Below are 19,904 nucleotides of genomic sequence, written 5' to 3'. Positions count from 1 at the left end.
TAATTATTTTCTCAGTTTACGTTTTATCAGTTCAGGCAGGATCAAGGATAAACACTAAACCTAAAATAGTTATTTCTTATTGGCTCAGGCTGTCGCACCATATTGAGCCACTAAAAGCGTTCGGGTGCGGGCCTCTTAACGAGTCCGCCGTGTGTTTGAACCTTGTGTGTTTAATGTCTCTTTATCAAGTTTGTCTAAAGCGCTTCAGCGGTGTCCTGCTTTGATTCATCGCTGCGGCTTGGTGTCAGCCTCTTTGGCTTGTTTTCTGTCAAGACGGACCGTATCAGCCACTCCCTGACTTTATAATGTGAAAAAGCTGCGCCGTCCGGTCAGCCTTTTAATATGTCCAGTAAAGTATCCCCCTCCTTCCTTTCCTGGCCAACGCTGCCATTTGTTCTCCTGATAAAACTGTCATTGCTGAGGCTGATATCTGACCTCTGCGGTGACTGCTAGCATAAATTAGCCTTGTCCTAATATTGCAATTTCTTTGGCTTCACTCAGAATCAAGGTTTTTGACATTTCTCTTAGAATAATAGGCCATTGTACACACGGACACTTTTTAAATCAAACTGTACAGCGATAAAAGTGTCAAGGCCGAGTATCTTTCTTTTTTCATCTCGTACTGCAGGTGACTTTTTCTTTAACTCGTGAAGCCTAGAGAGTCATCAGTGTCAGAATTGGCGTGCATATCAATACGTTTTGGATTGCACCGTGTTCTACCTGTGACACTCCACACATCGCTGCAGCTCTGCAGGAGCGTCGCATCAGCTTTCATTGCTCGCTGGTTAACCAAGACCTCCCACTGCACACGACTCTTGAGGGAAAGAGACGCCGTGACTGTCAGTGTGGCGCCTGACAGATCTCCCATCTGAAGTGCTGAGGAACAATCATTCCCAGCTCCGTCTCACTCATTACTTTGTTGTGTTCACAAAAGTTGCAAAAAGTAGCGGAGATCAAGCGGAGGGGATGCGGAGCGGTGCCAGGAATGATCGAATGATCAGCCGAGATCTGATGGGCTCAGACTGTTCAGCGATTTGCCGCCAAATTCGGAGAGATCCTCTTTTCAATACCTGACACCGAGCTTAAAGGAGGATAATGATGGGTGAGGAAGCAGCTCCCACAAAGCAGCACTGTCGGCACATAGAGGAAGGTGTGGAGATGTTGTCATGGGAGAGGCTGGATGTGTGTCAAAACAAGAGCTTCCAGCTCCGTATCGCAGCTCTGGCTCTTCAGTGATATTACTCTCATCCTCGTCTTACCTCTCCACTGACTACCGCCTGTCTGTCCCCACTGTCTCTCCCACTTTCTCTTCTCCTCCTCTCCTTTTTTAACACAGACAACTCTTTTCCTTATTCCACATGGAACAACTTAAAGATCACCGCACAAAAAAATCTGCTGAACTGTAATTCATGTTGTCAAGTAATCCTCAGCGTCGTGGTCTGCTTCGCTGCGCTAATATGATTTTAACTCCGGCAGATTTCGTGGGAACATAAGACTCTTGATCTGCGTTGTAATTGCGTAAATCTTTCAGGCCGCGTTCCCAGTTTTACTATAATTTGATGAGGAACTACACTATAATTGAATATTCAAATGAGGAATATGTGTCAATATGGCTCTCCTTGCCTGAAATGAGGATTAATTGTTGTCAAAACTCCAGTGGCCGACATAATATGAGCCCCAACACTGCTGTTGATTAGCAAATGCACTTTCCGTGTTTTTGTTTTAAGAATTAGTTGTCTAATTGATTTGCCATATGTTACCCTCTCCAATGCACCTAAAATTGTATTTAGAAATCACCACTTTGGATTGAGACAGTTTTGTGTTTCAAACAGATGGGTGAAGCCACCCTGGAGGTTGCCTGTAGGAAAGCGTTTCCCTGGTTTCACGCCGAGTCTTTGGGATTTTAAGTACCACTTTCCCCTCTTCAGATATACAGATAAATAGCCAGACTTAATACTTTCTCTCCTCTCTTTGTTCCTTCTGAGTACTAATTTAACAAGGCAAACACAGACGCCCTGAAAATACATTTAAAACATTTCCCAGCACTTTATGGCTCCACTGGGCGTCTCAGCGCTGTGAAAGATGTGTACCTTTCTTCCTCAGCAGTGGAATCAACCTTTGAGAGGTAAAAGAAGTCTGCGTTGAATATGGCAATCCTTCCCGCAAGATTGATGCCAACCTTTTAAAAATTCACCATTGGCCTGGATTTAACATGGCCAAATGCTGATGTAAATGAGGAGGAGAAAAGTCGACCCTTTCATTGCAAATAAATCTGAGTTGCAGGCTTCAGCTCATAAATACCACGGCCTGTCACAAGTCTTGTTTTATTGCTCTTGATGGAAATTATTGCATTTATTTATCTCGTCCGAAGAGATAAGGCTTTGAAAGCCACAACTCATGCACAGCACCCTTGGAATATGCAGATCTGCCGTAAGTCTTAAATTTTAGGATTTTTGATTTTACACCCCCCCCAAGGAAAGAATGATTATGTTATCCATAAACAGACCAAATACAGAACATGATGTACCAAACACACTTCATTATTTGCAACTTCACACCTGCTCACCCCCAAAATCTGTCTTGTCTTCTTGTAATTCAGCACCGACTTATTCTACCTCGCTTTTTGTCTTTAACAGACCCGTGTGCCCACGTGTCCTCTAATCAAAGCAATTCCCTTTTTAATGATATCGCCAACTGCTTTGCATTATCATTAGAAGATCATTTGTTTTATAATGCCATCCTGGAGCTCATTTTACCTTCAGAGCATGTCATGTTATGCAGCTCTCCTGAAGCTGTGAGGTTTTTTTTCCTGCTTGCTGTGGATTTATCGATCCGTAGGGGTGAGTCACAGGGTGTGATTCATGATAGCTTGATTGATGAGGATTTCAATCATATATGGTTTGTTAACTTCAACTGCCCACAAAGTGCATTCTGTGCTGTTTTCTGTAATACAAGGCCATGAAACGGAAAAAAAGCCAGACTTCCCTTGAATAATGGAATCTCTCAGTTCCTCCAGAATTAACAAGATCCTGCTCCAAGCCCCCGTTAAAGGTCTGTTCAAGCCCCTGGGCAGCTGAGGCACGGTTTAACGTTCACCATATTCCTCCTCTTCAGATTCATCCTGTTATTTCAGTGCTCTGTTTTTCCATCAGAGAGATAAAAGAGCCTTTGTGTGAGGAGGGAGTTCCCATGCCTCCATGCTGAATGAACTCGCCTGCATGATGTTTTTGTGTCTTGGAACATAGTTGTCTTTGTCAAATACAAAGTTTACATGCATTTTGTGTGTTTTTAACATGATGGCCAATAAAATAGCATTGATCAGTTGCTTTGTCTCTGCCAGCAGGAAGACCACGAGCAGGCCGGACTCTGAGAACCAGAACAGTGGGAACAACACCATGACAGGTAAATGGTCTCACACTCCAAATGTATGGAGTCAGTCCCCGTTTAAGTTTAATAGTTCGCCCATATTGTGAAACTGCACGTCTCTTACTTTTAGCCAACTTACTGCAAGAAAAATTCAATATTTTAGAAGAAAAGGTTCAACACTTATCCTCCTCTCTATGTACGTTGAAAGTCTTGCTTCGTCTCCTTTACATAAAGGCAGCTCCTCTCGCACTTGATCTACAAACGCTCTACGTCTAGATCTCCTCACTGATGGATACTGTACAGAGCTTTGCTTATCTGAGCGAACGTGACTTCCCAGAGGAGCCGCGCATTACACTCAAGAGAACATTTAACAGCTGTCAAAGATGATCCATCACATGCCATACTTACATATGTACCGTGCATGCACTGGTCGAATTCCCCTCTCTTTGTCAGGGAGAAAGTCAACTTTAGCACAATGCTCCGGGACTAAAACAGAAGAAAGGCTAATTCGTTAGGAAGCAGAGCTTAGTTATGACAGCCTCAGAGCCGGCTGAGACGCTCCAGCCTTGAAGAGCGTGTGATCCAGCCGAGGTGAATGAGGCAGGCAGGTTTTTATCCAGCTGGAGAGAGACACCATGTGGTGAGGATTCCTCCTGCTGCTCAGGCACAGGCACACCCAGGCTATGGCCGTGCTGCACCCTGCCTTTTTCATACAAGGCTAGCTATGAGGTGCATGTGATGGAGCTGCATCAGGAAGTGTTTAAATTTAGAAAAAAAAAATTGAATCTTAACGTCTCTCTAAATCCAAAGCTGTTTTTTTTTTTCTCTTTTTATGCCACCACCCGAAAAAGAAAAACAGCGCATAATTGACAAAAAAAAGATTAATACATCATCGTGTCGCTGTGACAGTCGTGTTATAAGTTAGTCAAGACAACTGTGCAAAGTGTGGCCCTGAAGGAGCAGACATTAGCACACAGCTGAGTGGTTTGTGGTACTGGGTGTGCGACGCCTCCACCGGGACAGGGTTTGAGTGACAGTGAAGAACATGCACGTACTGTACAGCACGCTGCCAGCAGTCATCATTTATCTCCAGGAAACTGCCCTGTGCAGCTGCACAGACTCCCCCCGTCCTCCTGCCTTCATGTGCGCCATCGTGAGCCGGTGAGATTTTAAAGAAAAGAGGATAATGGAGTTAGCCCGAGACGGTTCCTGGCTTTATTTCTTGAGACTGTGTACTCGTCAGCCCCACGGCAACACACTGTGAATGTGAGAGAACGCAACTTCCCTTCATTAACAATGTGATAGCCTGCAGACCAAGTGTGAGGTCGTAGCCGCCAGCCTATTTGTGTTAATTGTTAGCGGTGGTAGCTCTGGTGTGTGTGTGTGTGTGTGTGGTGTGTGTGGTGTGTGTGGTGTGTGGGTGCCTGCGTGTGCACGTGTGTGTGTGTGGGCTGACAGCTGGCCAGGTTCGAGTTGGTCTAAAACCATGTGCGCTCTGTCAGGGCTGTACAGGCGCCTTCTTTAGGATTGATGAATTGCCTGCTTTCTTGATTAAACCCTCCGTCACTTCCCAACAAAACAAAAACCCCAACACACACAAAAAGGAGCGAGTTGAGGGGAGGAGAGGTAACATGTCTGGGAAATCTGTCATCTGCAGTCACATCATGTACAGATGTGATGTGCAGGCGCTTTGACATTTATTACCAGAATATTAAAAACTAATTCACATTTATTTTGCAGCCCTCTTTCACTTGACAGTTCAAGCTCATTTGAAAAGTTATCAAGTTTTCATCGCAGCTCCAGCCTTTTGCTTTCCTTCACCACGCTGCTTTGATCCACGCCAATTCCCTTCGCCAATTAGGTCTGTTATTCGTACATTGACAGAAAAGCAGGATATTTTAAAGATAATTAAGCGTGTTGGAAAAAAATAAATGCAAAGGTGTTGCAGAAAGTCTAAAAGCGAAAAATAAATCGAGGTGACGTTCAGTCTTTCTGCATTACCTACAGAACAACATAACGCATTCAGCAGGCATCCACCTGATAAAAAGGTAAACGTAATAAAAAGTAATACATTTACATATCTATTGCATTAATCAAAAATAAATCCTGACATTGGCCCTGATCTAACGTAATATGGAGAGCAATTATTTCCCTATCCATTAGAGGAACTTCAATTAACAGACACGAGACAGTTCATCCTTCAGAAGAGGAGGAGAAAAAACAGGAGGCTCAAAATTAACTTGGGTTTGCAAAATATCTTGGCAGGATGACAGTGATTTTTGATTTTCAGGAAACAATATTAGAATTCTTATTAAACTATGTGCATCTGCTTTTAATTTGCTGCAAATAATTGGAAAATGCAATGGAGCTTTCCAATTAAAGCCCCACTTTATGCTGTTTAATAATACCCTCATAATATTATAGCTTATGAAATGACAGGTGAGTTGGTGTATGAATAAAACATAAAGCCCTGTAATAAGAGACAGAAAAAAAAAGAAAAAAAAAAAACGAGACAGTTGTTGGGGGGCTTTTAAATGCTCGACATAATTTGCATATATTAATCTCCTCTTTTCAGCCTTATCAAGTATTCCACTGTATTTGAAGTTAAAATAGTCGTGACAGGCAGGGGTACGCTTCGTTTTTCCAAGGATTTATTACTTGTATAATTCTGGATCTTTAATAAGCCAATATGACTGATCCTCTGAGTTCTGTGGAATTTGGTTAATTGTTCCAGATGGTGCTCACTGATTATGCAAAATTACTTTCTTTCTCCTCTTTTTTCCCCCAACTACACCATTTCTTGATTGACTAACATGGAGAAAAAAGATTATTTTTGGCGCAGCACTTTCATTAAGAGGGTTCTCATCAGGTTTCAAACAAAAGTTCCATCTTATCTCCGTGTGTAGTTCTGGGCGAGGCTGTGCAGAGGGAGGAGATCTGCCGGCTCTTATCTCCAACCGTGATGGATCTCAACCGCTTCTGCACCGCTGGGGTTATATTTTAGAATAACACAATTCTTTAGGCTGAGGGATTAAAAAACACGACCTCTGGATGGTGACACAAAAGTTATTATGAGTGCACGCCGTCCTCCTCTTTCTCCTTTCTCCTCTCTTTCTCTCCCAGAGACTGATGAAATTACCGAGCGACGGGGTTGGTCCTCCACTTGCAGCTCGGGCTTCATCCACAACTCACTAACATTCTGTTTTGCATCAGCTAAACTGAGCCGAATGAATCATTTATGGAAGTGTTATGGGGGAGTATAGGGCAGATTTACTGCCGAGCTTTTACTTTAGATGGAATGGGATTTCTATGAAAGCGATCTTGATGTCTGAAGTAATGCCAAAGCTTACATCAAGACATGAAAGGAACGCTCTTAAAACCCACGTTTTGCTTCTTAATTCCCCTGGTCAGCAAAAGGCGAAGCTGAGAGAGAGGAGGGAGAATAGTATTTACACCTAATGTACACACACACACACACACACACACACACACACACACGTCCTCTAACTGTTTACTGCTCCCAGCAGCTGATGTTCTGAAGGAGTGTTGAATTTCTCCTTGATAATTTGATGGCTTGTGAAGTGCTCAGTGTTTGAATTTGCCTTAATTCATATTTACGTTTGGGCTGTTGGTGCGTTTTCCATATTGAAGTTGCAGCATTGTTTTAGGGTGAAAGCTGAATCGAACAAACCGGCCAAAAATCACACCAGCGTGCTATGAGCAGAGGTGTTTGCTAAAAAGACAAAAACGAGGACGTGAGAGGGATGTGAGGAGGGTTACTGTCGGTGCCGTTCACTGACAACCAGTCAGAAATGCTGGAAACTAAAGTGAGTTTCTCTGGATCACCCAGACTCATTTTCTGCTCTCAGCGCGAGCTTTGTGTCCAGACTAACAGGTTTTTATGTGATTCTGGATTTAATTTGAGGGTTTGTTTGTTTTTTCAAAAAACTAAATTATGAAAATCATCCTAAGTCAAGTGGTCTGATGTAGAATCTGTGACCTGAAAGTCAAACAGCAGACAAACATCAGAAACACTGTGGTCTCTAATTTGTGCCCTTCAAACTGTGACCGAACGCCACATAAAAATCAAAGGTTTTTATTTTCTCCGTCAAAAAGCACTTCTGGATTTTAACAGGTGAAACACCCTTTCAGTAAAATCCTGCCGGGTTATTTTCAAAACATGATCGATCCCAGTGTGATGGCCCCGTTAAGTATTTGGGGATCAATCCTGAATGACTCATAATGGAATTTTTGACTGGAGCCTTCGGGCCCTCAGGCATTTTTGGACCTTTATTACAGTCAAATAAGAGACTTTAAATGGCTTTGCATTTGCAGGCCAGACTGGACTCTGGAGTCTCATCCCTCATTGCTTTCTATCCATCCCTGAGATAGAAGCAGTGCTCCATTAGTTTCAGTGTCCAGACGTGGACAGCCTCAATGGATGGGCCTGTCACGGCTCCCTCATTTGCCCCATGTACAGCAGGGTTTGTTATCACACATCTAATTAGAACTTGATAAAAAATATTTCACAAAAATCCAGTCATTAAATATAGTTTAAGGAGATTTATGGTCAAATATGCCTTAAAGATCTTTTAATGGCTCTGCTGACTTGTTAAGTTTGTAATTAATGATCTTCTAATACATACTGTGGTGTGATTTAGAAAGCACAATGAGATTCTGGGAATGAAGTCGTTTTGGAAAAGGGCATCTGGGGCTCCCAGAAGCTATATTAAACAGTTCTGCTCAGACTGGTTTGCTTAGAGCCATGAAGTCTGCTGTGAGAAAGTTCAAACACATCAGGGTCTGTACATAGACGAGGCCATTTTTATGTTGGGCTGCGCGGTTATGAAACAGTTGATTTGTCATTTCGTAATAGTCAATTAGTGTGTACAGAAAAGTCCTGGGCTTCTCTGCAGTGGTACAGTCTTAAGTGCAGAGTATAACAGCTTAAGTAATGGAAAATCCCTCTTTTCACACACACAGTAAAACTAATAAGCAAATGCATATGTATCAAACTGTAAATGCATTATACTAATAACAGTCGCCTGTTTCATCAGGAGAGTAATGGTGTCCTTATTAGCATAATTAATGACAAATGGCAGCGCAGCATTGGTGGATTGGTTCTAGGGGATGATAAATTGGTGGATGCCCAGGTTAGTGGCTGCCAAGGAGGCCTCTTTGGCTGTCATCCCTCCTGCTTCCACTCTGGCACAGTTCATTACTCACCGTGTGAGATGCCACTTTACATTGCCTGGTACTGTGAGCATGGAGAACTTAATAATGCCACCCATAACCACACAGGGCCTGCTGCTTTACCCACAGTCCAGAGGGCAAGTAGCTCAGCGAGGGCTTGGGGTTGTGGGGAGCAGGGCGACATGGGAATCGTCTCCTGCAGCTGCACTGATCAAAACAGATCACGCGTCAGTCACTACTTGAGGGGAACCAGGGCCATATGACCCAGTCTCCAGTGCTGGTGAGTGTTTCTTGTTAGGATTTCTGGGGCTCGCCACATCCCTCGCATCATTACGGGTTAGTTTGCCCACAGAACCGCTAATTAAGAGGGGATTTGTGTAATTGTGCCTTCTGCTGTGTCCCATCCGGCACATGCAATTTACTGTCAGCCCTCTGCCAGCTTTTACACTTGTCCAGAGAGGCGTACCCCATTTATACACACATTCTGCTGCACATTTACCAGCAGCCACAGCTGGGGATCAATGCCAGTGCCATGGCAGTGTCTTAAAAGACACTGTGCTGCTGATTAAAGTCTGATTGTCCATTTAATTTCATGAGAGCTCTCAGTAGCTAGCCAGCAGAAAGGGCTCTCCCTGTGCTCCTCCAGTACCGACTGCTTTTAAATCACTGAAGATTGTTGGTTTCAACTTTACATTAAATAATTCTTGTATTTCTAACATATATCGCCGCCCGAGTCGGAGAAGTCATCACATGTACGCACCTCGTCCGAGCACTCGCTGTTGTGCAGCAGCGTTTGTGGCCAACTCACCATAGGTGTTGCTGGCTCTGCCCACTTTCTGGAAGACTGATGGACCAGTGCCCGACTGGGACTGCCTCCTGGCTCCCTACCCACAACCAGATTTCAAGGACTGCTTGTCACAGATGGAAAAGTAAGTGGGTCATTCTGCATAAGCTTGCCGTTTTGCGTCCCTCTGGTAACAAAAAAAAGTTGAATTTGAATGTTGTTTTTGTGAATAAAGCGCGTCCTGGTGATGCGATCTGGATTCTGTTGGTTTTGATTGTTGAATGCTCTCATTCTGGTAATTGTCATATAAACTGTTCAACACTAGTTAAAATCAGACTATAAAAGCTGTTTTACACAGTTATTGTTTTTCTGTTTAATGGTGCGTTTAATACGTGTCACAAATCTTCTTTGAGTCACTACATCGTACGATGGTTCGCCATCTTTTCTGGCCAAAATGCTAAAAATTCTTTCGAAAATGTTCATTAAAGTGGACTTAACAGCAAGCTTATGTGAAATGATTCAGCCTCTTTTCCCTCCACAGCTTCCCTCCGTAAAGTGTTTAGCAGCCCCAGCCTGAAGTATGTAAATGCATACCACTCTTAGCATTAAGAAACATTTAAATTTGTTTACATTTTTGAACATTTGGACGAGATGAAATTAATATTTTAGTATGAACTAACTGGCCTGCTGTCAGGAGAATTGCAGCGGAAGCGTGCACACGCTGCAGCGAGAGTGGAAAACAAGCTGCACACAGCCGGCAGAAACAAATAAAAGTAGATGATCAGAAACCCTGAGCATCATTTCACCGCGTGATCTATTTTAGTATCAATGTTACACACTTTTCAGGACGTTAATTGACTCCCCAGTAAACATTTAAATAATTCAAAAGTTACACTTCCACTTTTGCAAGTGAGATTTTTAATACATTGAAAAGTTTTTTTTTTTTTTTTCCCCCACTCGTCTGTCTAGAGGGCTTGAAAAAGCAGGAGAAAGATAAAAGAAAAAGAATGGGTTTCATAGAGCCATAGTCATTAAAAGAATCTGAAAATAGCAACTCGCTATCATCTGTTCTCATAGCACGGGTCAGGAGCTCTGACACCTCCAAAATTCCTCCTGTCAGGGTAGGGGGCCATTTGTATTCTCTCTCATTAGGCAATTTGACTAATGACCTGCCGTGGCTGCAGAGCTACTGAGGGACCCGGAGCCTCGCACCCTCTCTCTTGCAGCAGCCTGAACACACACCCTCTATTGGAATGGCACAGATGGCATGCCCGGGCGACAAAATAAACTACAATATGTCTCCGAGATGCTGTCAGGCCTGGGCACTATTCCTCATGTCAGAGTGGGGCTAAGGGCTGAGTGGGCATAGGGGGTCCTCCTCCAGCTCTCTGTTCATCTACGCACCATTATCTGCAGAGGTGACAGAGAGCGGGGTCTGCAACTAGAATAGCATTTCCATGGTCTGCATAAAGAATCCGCCTCAAATTGAGAGTCACGCCGACAGGAAAGGTATTGCGATGTCTAGCCCGGCTACACAAAGAGAAAAGGCAACATCCAATTGTTTGCGATGTGGAATACAGCAGGTTCCAGATAAAGCTCCCAGTTGTTGAGCAGCCTGACTTATTTCTCATTGTTTTATGGTATTAAACAATAGAAATCAGCTCAATCGTGGGTGAAAGGTTGTAATAGATTCTCATTGGCGCTCGCAGATTATTGCCCTGACTGTGACTTTCTCACTTAATTCAGGTGCGAAACAGATTCACCCAAGTAATCATACGAGACAGAGATCAATGCCATTCTGCAGAATTAGTGAAGTGTAAAATAAAAGTTCATCAACATTCCCAAAGTGTTACTCTTGAGTTGTGGTTCAGGTAATATGGGGTACGCTCGATCACCCACGCATATTTTCCCATCAGTCAGTGTCGGCGCACAACTCGGTGTGGTTTATGTGTGTGCACGTACGCTTGTGTGCATGGCCGTGCCTGTTAGAGCCCTGGAAATGCAATGTATGGCGCTGCTGAAGTCCTGGGTGACAGTGCATCCAACAATGGAAGAGTGAGGGATTAGTGCTCAGCCCAGCGTACGAGGGAGCCCTTCCCGCCCTGAAACAGCCATTCATCTGTGCCCAGGGGCTGGAGATGACAATGCAGCCATTGCTCATCGCACCTGACGGAGCCATTAATAAGGCAATGATCCACACGGGCCCTGTGCTGACTCCGTTCTTTACACTACAATCACTCAAGCCACAGGGTCCTCCTTACTTAACGCCACCTCTGCGCTCGCCGCCGTCGTCATCATCATCATCATCATCATCATCGTAGTCACTGTACCAAAATTCCTGCCAGATGTTTTCATATTGAGTGCACCCACATGCCATCCAAATGCCAAATAACTTCCCGGTTCCCCACACTGCAATACACTCATGAGTTAATGGAGTGTAGCCTGGCCATTTGAGCGGCGAGAACATGCTTCATAGCTGGATTCCTGGTCAGAAGATTGGATTTACATTATTTTTGCCCTTTGCACCTTTGTGTTTCTCCACGGTATCAATTTCTTACCACCAAGTCATCTCCTGCGCCTCTCCATTTGTCTGGATGTAAGATAGCCTCTCCAGTATAGATGGCGGAGGAATACAAAGTGAGATCTGGTTTAAAAATGTAATCCTTGAGCAATAAAGAAGCTCTCCGGCCTTCAGCTCTGTGCATTCATCTGTCCGTGCCACGCAGATCCATCAGCAGCTACAATCTCGGCTTCCCATTGCCGGCTATTGATTCAAATGTATTCTCCCTGCCTGTCCCTGTTTGTGCTCCCAGCGACACAGCAGTGCATGTTGTTCACTTGTTTTTATGAGCTTAAACAAGTCATTGCACACACCCAGTCGCCGTGGTTTGCTTGCTGCTCCAGATAGCCACACATCCAAAGATGCTACAGGGAGGTGGGTGTCAGGGCTGGGGCATTGAACAGCCCCCGGGTGAATGGAGAACGAGCCGGGGTTTAACCTTTCAAGCTGTTTTAACTGCCGTTAGATCCGTCTGTTGTTTGTTCCACCACTTTGATCCAGACAGAAATATCTCAGCACTTATTTGGACGATGCACGCACTGACTCAAATGTCTTTCTTCAGCTGAATTAGAGGTTCAGTCTGTGGAGTTTAGGTGAATCTGTTGGGTGAATAATTACGTTTTCATCGTTGTATGATCACATGAAAATAAAAATCGTCACAGTTTCGTTACCTCAGAATGAGCTCTATATCTACAGAGTGAGCAGGTCCTCTTCCACCATGTTCCTGCAGTAGCCCAGAATGGACAAAACAGACACTGACACAAGATGATCCCTTAGTTTTTCATCTAGGTCCATCATCAGGTCAAAGTTTCAGCCTCCTCAATCCTTTAGTTAAATGGGTGAATTTCCCAAAGCTGCCATTTTTAGCGCTTATTAGCTTAACTAACATGTGAACATGGTTAGCTTTAGCCTGTTAGCATTGTCACTGTGAGCGTGTTAGCACGCTGAGCTGAGCGTGCAGTGCAGAGCACAGCGTCAGAGCCGCTAACATGGCTGTGCACTCTTGTTACGTCTGTTCTGTGCGAGATGATTGGAAGCCAGCAAACTAAGTAATCTTTCCTGTGGCCACGAGGGTGAGGGTCACGCTTTGATTACAAAGATCACATTGTACTACGCTCGTGTGGAAAGCGCCAAACCGTGGACCTGTGTAATAACCAAGAAAGGAAAGCGAGTCGCATAAGTGTCAAAGTGAGGGATATTTTCGAATTTCATACTTTTAAATATTGCTGTGAACAGGAAGGACCAAAGGAGTGTCTGCTCCAAAACGATGACTCATGAACAGCTTTGGCTTACGTTTATGAGTTCCTTTTCCTGTGCCAGCGGCCTGATGGACTGTGGGTAAAAGAACACCAGTTGGAAGCTTGGCCTCTTGATATTTGGGGCTCCTGTCGGAGCCAACGGCAGCAAGTTTTGTGCCTCCAGATTTGGGAGTTTTTTAATGAAGTCGAGCAGCTGCAGTTTTCCCTTCAGTCTGGAAACGAGAGGCTTTGTGTCCCTTGTCACCCTGTGTTAATTTGGGCCCTAATGTATTTTATAAACAAAGGGCTGCTCTCTAGCCTGACAGTCGTGACACCTTGATTCCAGTGCAGGATGCATGCAGTACGGGGTTACACCATTAATAATCAACTGGCAGCCATCACACCATTTTAACCACGATCATTATGATAAAGGGCATACACTTAATTACAGGCCTGCTTAATTATAGCTCTGTTGAAGCTCGTTTGTTTGGTCAAATGCTAATTATACCACCACGCTCTTGGCAAGTCCTCATTTCAATCCACTTTTTGCCGGCTGAACAGTGTGGCTTATTTTCATGCAAATTTGATATCTGGTGAATGTTTTGTCTCTCTTCTTTCCGCTTTTCTGTGCCTTGTGTGAGTGTGTCTTTGTTTCGGAGGTGAACATCTCTCAGACAAGACGGAATCGGGAATAATCAAGAGTAATTAAACTGGAAGAGGGTTGGGAAAGGGCTGGGTTGGAGGAGAGAGTGGAGGTGCTCCAATACAGCGGAGAATAAAAAAGCCTTTCATCTTCTCTCTGTAGACGGAAGGAGGGGAGGCGTCGGGGCGGCTGGGGCTGTTGATAGCTCTGCTGTTTTAGAAATCCACCTTTAGTCCTCTGGAAACTCACAGGATCAAGAATAGGGACTAATATTTATATTTTTGTGTGGAAATGAACCTTAAACTTTGTTTTCTCTGATTCTTTTGCAGCTCTGGATGATGTGCCCTTTGTGGTCTCGGAGAAGTTTATTGAAAAACCCCGAGAGGTAAAAATTGTTTGAGGAATTAGTGAGAAAATGCTAAATTATTGCTTCACTGCAAATAATATGAGAGGGCTCGTTATAGTTACGTGTCCTGCAACCTGTTGTGTAGTTTGAAACACATTATCTTCAAGATATTTGGTCTTTTTTCACATTGTGCAGCCATTAGTCCCCTCTCCTTTCCTTTCCTCTCCTTTCCTGTCCTTTCCTTTTGTTTCCTCTTCTTTCCTTCCCTTCCCTTTTCTCTCCTCTCCTCCTCTTTCCTCTCCTCTCGTTCCCTCTCCTCTCCTCTCCTCTCCTCTCCTCTCCTCTCCTCTCCTTCCCTTCCCTTCCCTCTCCTCTCCTCTCCTCCCCTCTCCTCTCCTCTCCTCTCCTTCCCTTCCCTTCCCTCTCCTCTCCTTGCCTTCCCTTTCCTCTCCTTTCCTTTCCTCCAGACTGAGTGATGAATGCGTGCAGTCAGGCAGAGCTGGCTCAATGCAGTCCATTTGGCTGGCTGGCGGCGGTTGTCACTATAGCCCTGCTTGTATTGACACCAAGAGGGAGAGGATTAAAGATTTTAAGCATGCTTACTTAGCCATGAGCCTAACCGCCATGTTTCTTGTGTTTTTTTCTTCTTCTTCTTCTTCTTCTCCCCCCTCCTCTCCCTGCTTTTGATTTCAGATGCAGCAAGTCAATTTAATGGGCATTACGATCAAATCCCTGGCAGAGATCGAGGAGGAAGTGAGTAGAGGCTGCAACGCTCGGCTGCCGCTGACGCCGCTGGCCCAGAATGCAAAGCAAACGGTCTTGGGGTTGTAATTAAGTGTCTGAGACAGCGAGGCCCTGTTGGCTCCACTAAGCCCCAATTGAATAAAAGCATGGCCAGGCTAGGCAGCCATTCTCTCTGAAAAGCTTCGTCTCCTGTTGCAAAACACTTGACTTTTATTCCCCAATTCTTCCCTCAAACAGCTCAATCTAGCATCTCGCGCAGATCTGGGGGAGCTTTTTCTGTTCGAGATTCGGCACGTTTAACTTTTTTCCAATCGGCTTCACCTTCAGCCGAGAAAAAGTTAGAGATCATGCAGAGCAAATAAAAGCACTACAAAGTCCTCCCCATTTCTGATGAAACACTGTAGCCTGCAGGCATCGCTGGGAAGAAAATCATCTGTGTGCAGCTCCTTCTTTGGAGCTGGTGTGTTTGTGAGAGCAGGAGAAAGAAAGGGAGTTAGAGTGTGTGTGTGCGTGTGTGTGTGTGTGTGCGTGCGCTTTAAAGAGAGTGACAACCCCCCTTCTCTCTCATTAGCACGGTATCTTGGTATCAGAACTGCCAGGAAGTGACAGACCACTGTAAAAGAACAGGTGCTGTTGGGTTTGAGATGTGTTACAGAGCAAACACTCCCTCATCAAACCGGGTGTCTGTTCTGCACTCTGCCTCTGTCTTCTGTCACATACTATCCAAATCACACGGAGTCGCCATCTTGTCATATGGTCATCTGAATGAAGCTCATTGTCAGCGAAGGTATTAATGGCGCGTGTGTGTGTGTGTGTGTGTGTGTGTGTGTGTGTGTGTGTTTTCCAGGCTGGCTCCTCATCCTATATGCTCTTGTCTTTTTCCCCCCTCCGTCCTCTCCTCCTCTCCTCCTTCCTCTCTTCTCCGAGTGTGATTAGCAGGAGGACACATGGTGAGCTGAGCTGGGAAAGGGAAGGGAAGGGGCATGAGAAATCATTAATTACAGCCGCGCTGGAGCTGATGAAGTAAATGTGAGATAGTGTAACACACAGGATTTAGTGAAGTGGACGACAGCACAAGATTAATGGTGGGGCCAGGCTGATGAGGATGAAGTCACAGCTTAGCTTGATAATTAGTTTCCAAGTGGAAACATCCCTCACCATTGTGTTATTTTTACTTCTCTCCTCGTATTATTATACCACGATGATATCTGCAGAACAAGGGAGGAAATATGGTCAGTGGTGTTCTCGCAAACACATCGGGCAGCACAGGCACGTCTTTTAGAAACTGTACTATTTTATTTTTCTTTGTCTGCTTATTGTTTCTCAGTCAGTGCTGCATTAAAAACACGATGTCCGCTGTGTTTTCTGCAGACGTGGCGGCTCCTCCTCCCTGATTTAAGTCACACAATTGAAATTCAGAAAGCTGTTTTCAGAAAGAAGCTGCACCCCAGTTCTCTAAATATTGTTGAGCGTTTTCTCCTGCTGTCGTCCAGAAGAGGTCACTGTCTGAGCTCGACTGTGGGGCTTTTTTTCCCTCCTCAGAAACTACAGGCGCTCTCTGCTCGGAATCTAATTGCCTCATTTCTAAACCCATTAAAAAATATAGATTCATGAAAGAGATGTACTTTCTAGAATTATACATATGCACATGTAATTGAGGAAAACTGTTGTAATCACAGCCACAGTTGTAGATAAGACCATTTCCTAACAGGCATCACTTAAGCCGTGTCTCGGATGATGTTGGTTCCAGCAATTAGGCATTCTTTTCATTTCCCAAATGACTCACAAAACTTGCGGATATTATAATTGCTTTTAGCCACGCATATCTAATTTGTGTCTTTTTAAGTGTTAATTAGTAAGCGATTTAAAGTGACATCTTTATGTAGTTTGCTCTGCTGAAAAATGTTGTTGGCGGCTGGCTAATGATTTTCAGAGGGAGTATGCTAGGGTGGAAAGAAGTGTGTGCACACATGACAAGATTTTCATTAGCACCTATGTATGATGGGTTTTCAGTGTTTGCAGGAAGTTATCTGTGTGTGTTTCCGTGCCTGCGGACGTGTGTGTGTGTGTGTGTGTGTGTGTGTGTGTGTGTTGCCGTGTGAATGTATGGAGGGACAGCCGTGTGCAGGGCTATGTGAGAGGTGTGAGAGGGAGAGCTCCAAATAGAGGTGGAATTAATGAAGACAACATGTCACATATTTTTGGCAGTGGAGCAGGGACAGGAAATGAAGCTCGGCTCGTCTGGGTGACTGCCGCCCATGTTCGAGTGTGTCACTGTCCTGTCAGCCTGTGTGTAAAACTGGCAGACATTGATACATGCTCTCCCTGATAACACCCCATTCCCCCATCCATCATCCACACACACTCTCTCACACACACACAGGATTATTTATTTACTGTGCCAGATGTTGAGACTGAATTTTTTGTGTGGTGGGGGGCTGGATTTCTTCGCAACTAACAGGCTTGTGATATGTGACAGGTTTGGGGTAACTCGCAGCTTCCGATGGAGTAGATGAAAATCAGGGAAGGTGGTATTTTGATCGAGAGAACCTGGTTTGAGCCGCCGTGGCTCCGAGGCTTCTGCTGGAGATCTGGAAACTTATTCCAGTGATCATACAGCATCACCTAGTGCTCTGAGGCAGTAATACAAGCGTCTGACTGCTGGAGTGAGTGCACAAAACTTCAGTGTTCAGACGTGGAACTGCACCCACAATGAAATCCAGAGTGTTTGACCATCAACTCATCGAATATACTGTTTTCATACTGCACACAGAACACACTGTTTCTTACTCTAGATTAGTTAACTGCCTGTAATTCCTTCATTTGGATTCAGAGAATAGGTTTTGGAGAATGGATTATATTAATTCAGAGCTGCTGCTAATGTTTTTTGGATGCATTGCTCAAACTTTTCATCCCTCCAGTAGAGATTCCAGTACTTCGGCTCAGAGTATCTGCTGATGCCGAGTGCCAGTCCAATACCAGAGCCTCTCTCTCACATATTTAACATGTGTGTATCTCACATCATGTGACTCAGGAGTCATTTTTATCTGAGGTCAGAGACCCAAAAACTGACTTCAGTGAATTCAGCTGAGAGAGGAAGAGCTGAGTTTTATCGTAACATTAACAGATGAATAACTGTTAATGTGAATCTGTCCTGTTCTGGCCTGTCACTCTGTGTTGGGGCCAAAAGCGATCTGACGTGACCTTTGACCTTTAATCTGGCCTGCTTCTCTTATGTTTGGGTTTGTGCCAAAGCCGACTTCTGCCATCTGGCATGTTTCCCAAAAAATAAAAATTACAGGCTGTGCTGCCTTTGAAGAAAAGGTGTTTGAAGCCCTGCTGCTTTTTAAGGCGTCATGTCCAAGTTGTGCCAGAAGGGGGAGGTGTTTGTTAGTGTTTCCTCAGCGTTCCTGCTGGACGGGTCTAATCACTGTGCTGCAGGGCTGCGTGTAGGCCTGTAGCTTCAGAGTGGGTGAATCACATCTTATCAATACATTTTTAATCTGTAGTTCAGTCTAATATCAGTCCAGAAGAGTCAGAGCTGTTTGAATAATCTGATAATCTGCATTTCGCTGCAGCATTTTATAAACATATATATTTTATTACCGTGGTATTAATTATTGAGATAATTCAGGCTGACGATGTTGTGTTTTATTGATTTTTACTCACCCGTTTGTACTTTTTTCCTCCTTGTCAAACAGTTTTACTACAGCTTCAGCACAGAGCGAAGCGTTGCTGTGTAGCTCTCCGCCCAGCTTTCACAACCTGGCAGACAGAAACACGACGGCTGAAGCCCTGCAGAAGGACTGAAGGACCGTTTGGAAAAACCCAGCTGAAGAAATGAAGAAAAAAGTTCTGTGTATCACGTAATTTAAGATATAAGATGTATTTTACCTTGATGGATTCTTAAAATTTTATAGATTATTGGGTATTTTTAACAATGTACAGCCTTGCACATTAAATTTTAGAGAAAATCTAAGTATTTATCTTGAAAGTGACTTTCAGAAATGTGTGTTTTGTCTCATCTTACTCAGGTAGTCTCACAAGAAGTGTTGAAGTCATGCTCAGAGTAAATCGAACTAATTGATATCCCTAGCTGAGGCTCACATGCTGCTCGTCAGGATAACAGGGCCGCGCTGACAGCGAGTAGCTGTCAGGGAGGACCAAAGTGAACCGAGGAGCGTCGTTCCATCACGGAGTTCATCATGAGCAGCGTGCAGCAAGAGCGAGCTCTGAGACGCAGGAGCCTTTTACCCCAGACGCCCGCCCACGTCAGCAGCGGCTCCTCTTCTGAGTCAGGTCTTTAACAAAACAACGCTGCATTACATCTGAGCTTTGACGTGTGTCGTTACGCTTATGTTTACAGCTGTGTGGAGAATGAGCTTGAAAAACACAAACGCAGAAAAAGTGGCTATTTCCTGGAGTTTCATTTGTGTTTATTAAAGTGGAAATTTTGCTCTTTAACAAACTAAATAACACCCTGCTGCCACTTTGCTGCCAGATCCAGAGCAGAACGCGTCATTTGGTGCTAATTAAATTGTCAGAATCCATTTGAACATTTTTGCAGGTGTAATTAGTATCAGAAACTCATTAATGGATTAATGTCCTCATCGTTAATTAGACTCCTCCTGCTGAGTTTGTGAACTTATGGATTCTGCTAACGGTGCAGGTATTTATTTTTTTTCCTGGCCAAAGTTCCTAATGGCTCTTGATATTCACAGGTGCTAAATGAAGCGTACAGCAGATGACAGCCCTCTGCGAGCGTTCGCGTTAGCTCCTCTGTTCTGCCGCTGAAATCAGAGCGACGGCCTGAAGAATCCTGTGCAGAGGGAACAGCTTTCACGCTCCTTCATGAAGGTGACACTCATGTCAGTGATGCCCTGGAGCACAGTGACAGGCTCGACAGCCCCCCCCCCCCCCCACTGTGCATAAAGTGCATACAGTATATACAGTGATCCATGCGCCGCGTATCCACATTCACACACACTGTAAAGCAAAAAATGGATCTTTGCTAGCTCTTCATTTTGCAC

General features: G+C 44.4%; 1 protein-coding gene across 1 annotated transcript in view; it reads left to right on the top strand.

Annotated features, from left to right (window-relative positions):
• Nucleotides 1–18,617, top strand: part of mvb12bb (multivesicular body subunit 12Bb) — a 29,764-nt gene extending 11,147 nt beyond the window's left edge. The window contains exons 6-9 of the mRNA XM_076731864.1: nucleotides 3,341–3,402; nucleotides 14,114–14,169; nucleotides 14,824–14,883; nucleotides 18,576–18,617. Of these exons, the coding sequence (XP_076587979.1) occupies nucleotides 3,341–3,402; nucleotides 14,114–14,169; nucleotides 14,824–14,883; nucleotides 18,576–18,617 (220 nt within the window). The remainder of the gene's footprint in view (nucleotides 1–3,340; nucleotides 3,403–14,113; nucleotides 14,170–14,823; nucleotides 14,884–18,575) is intronic.
• Nucleotides 18,618–19,904: the final 1,287 nt, after the last annotated feature.

Source organism: Chaetodon auriga, chromosome 5 (genome assembly GCF_051107435.1).
Source record: "Chaetodon auriga isolate fChaAug3 chromosome 5, fChaAug3.hap1, whole genome shotgun sequence".
NCBI classification, from domain to species: domain Eukaryota; kingdom Metazoa; phylum Chordata; class Actinopteri; order Chaetodontiformes; family Chaetodontidae; genus Chaetodon; species Chaetodon auriga.
The sequence above is the reverse complement of the archived record's forward strand: the minus strand, read 5'-3'. Positions and strand labels throughout refer to the sequence as shown.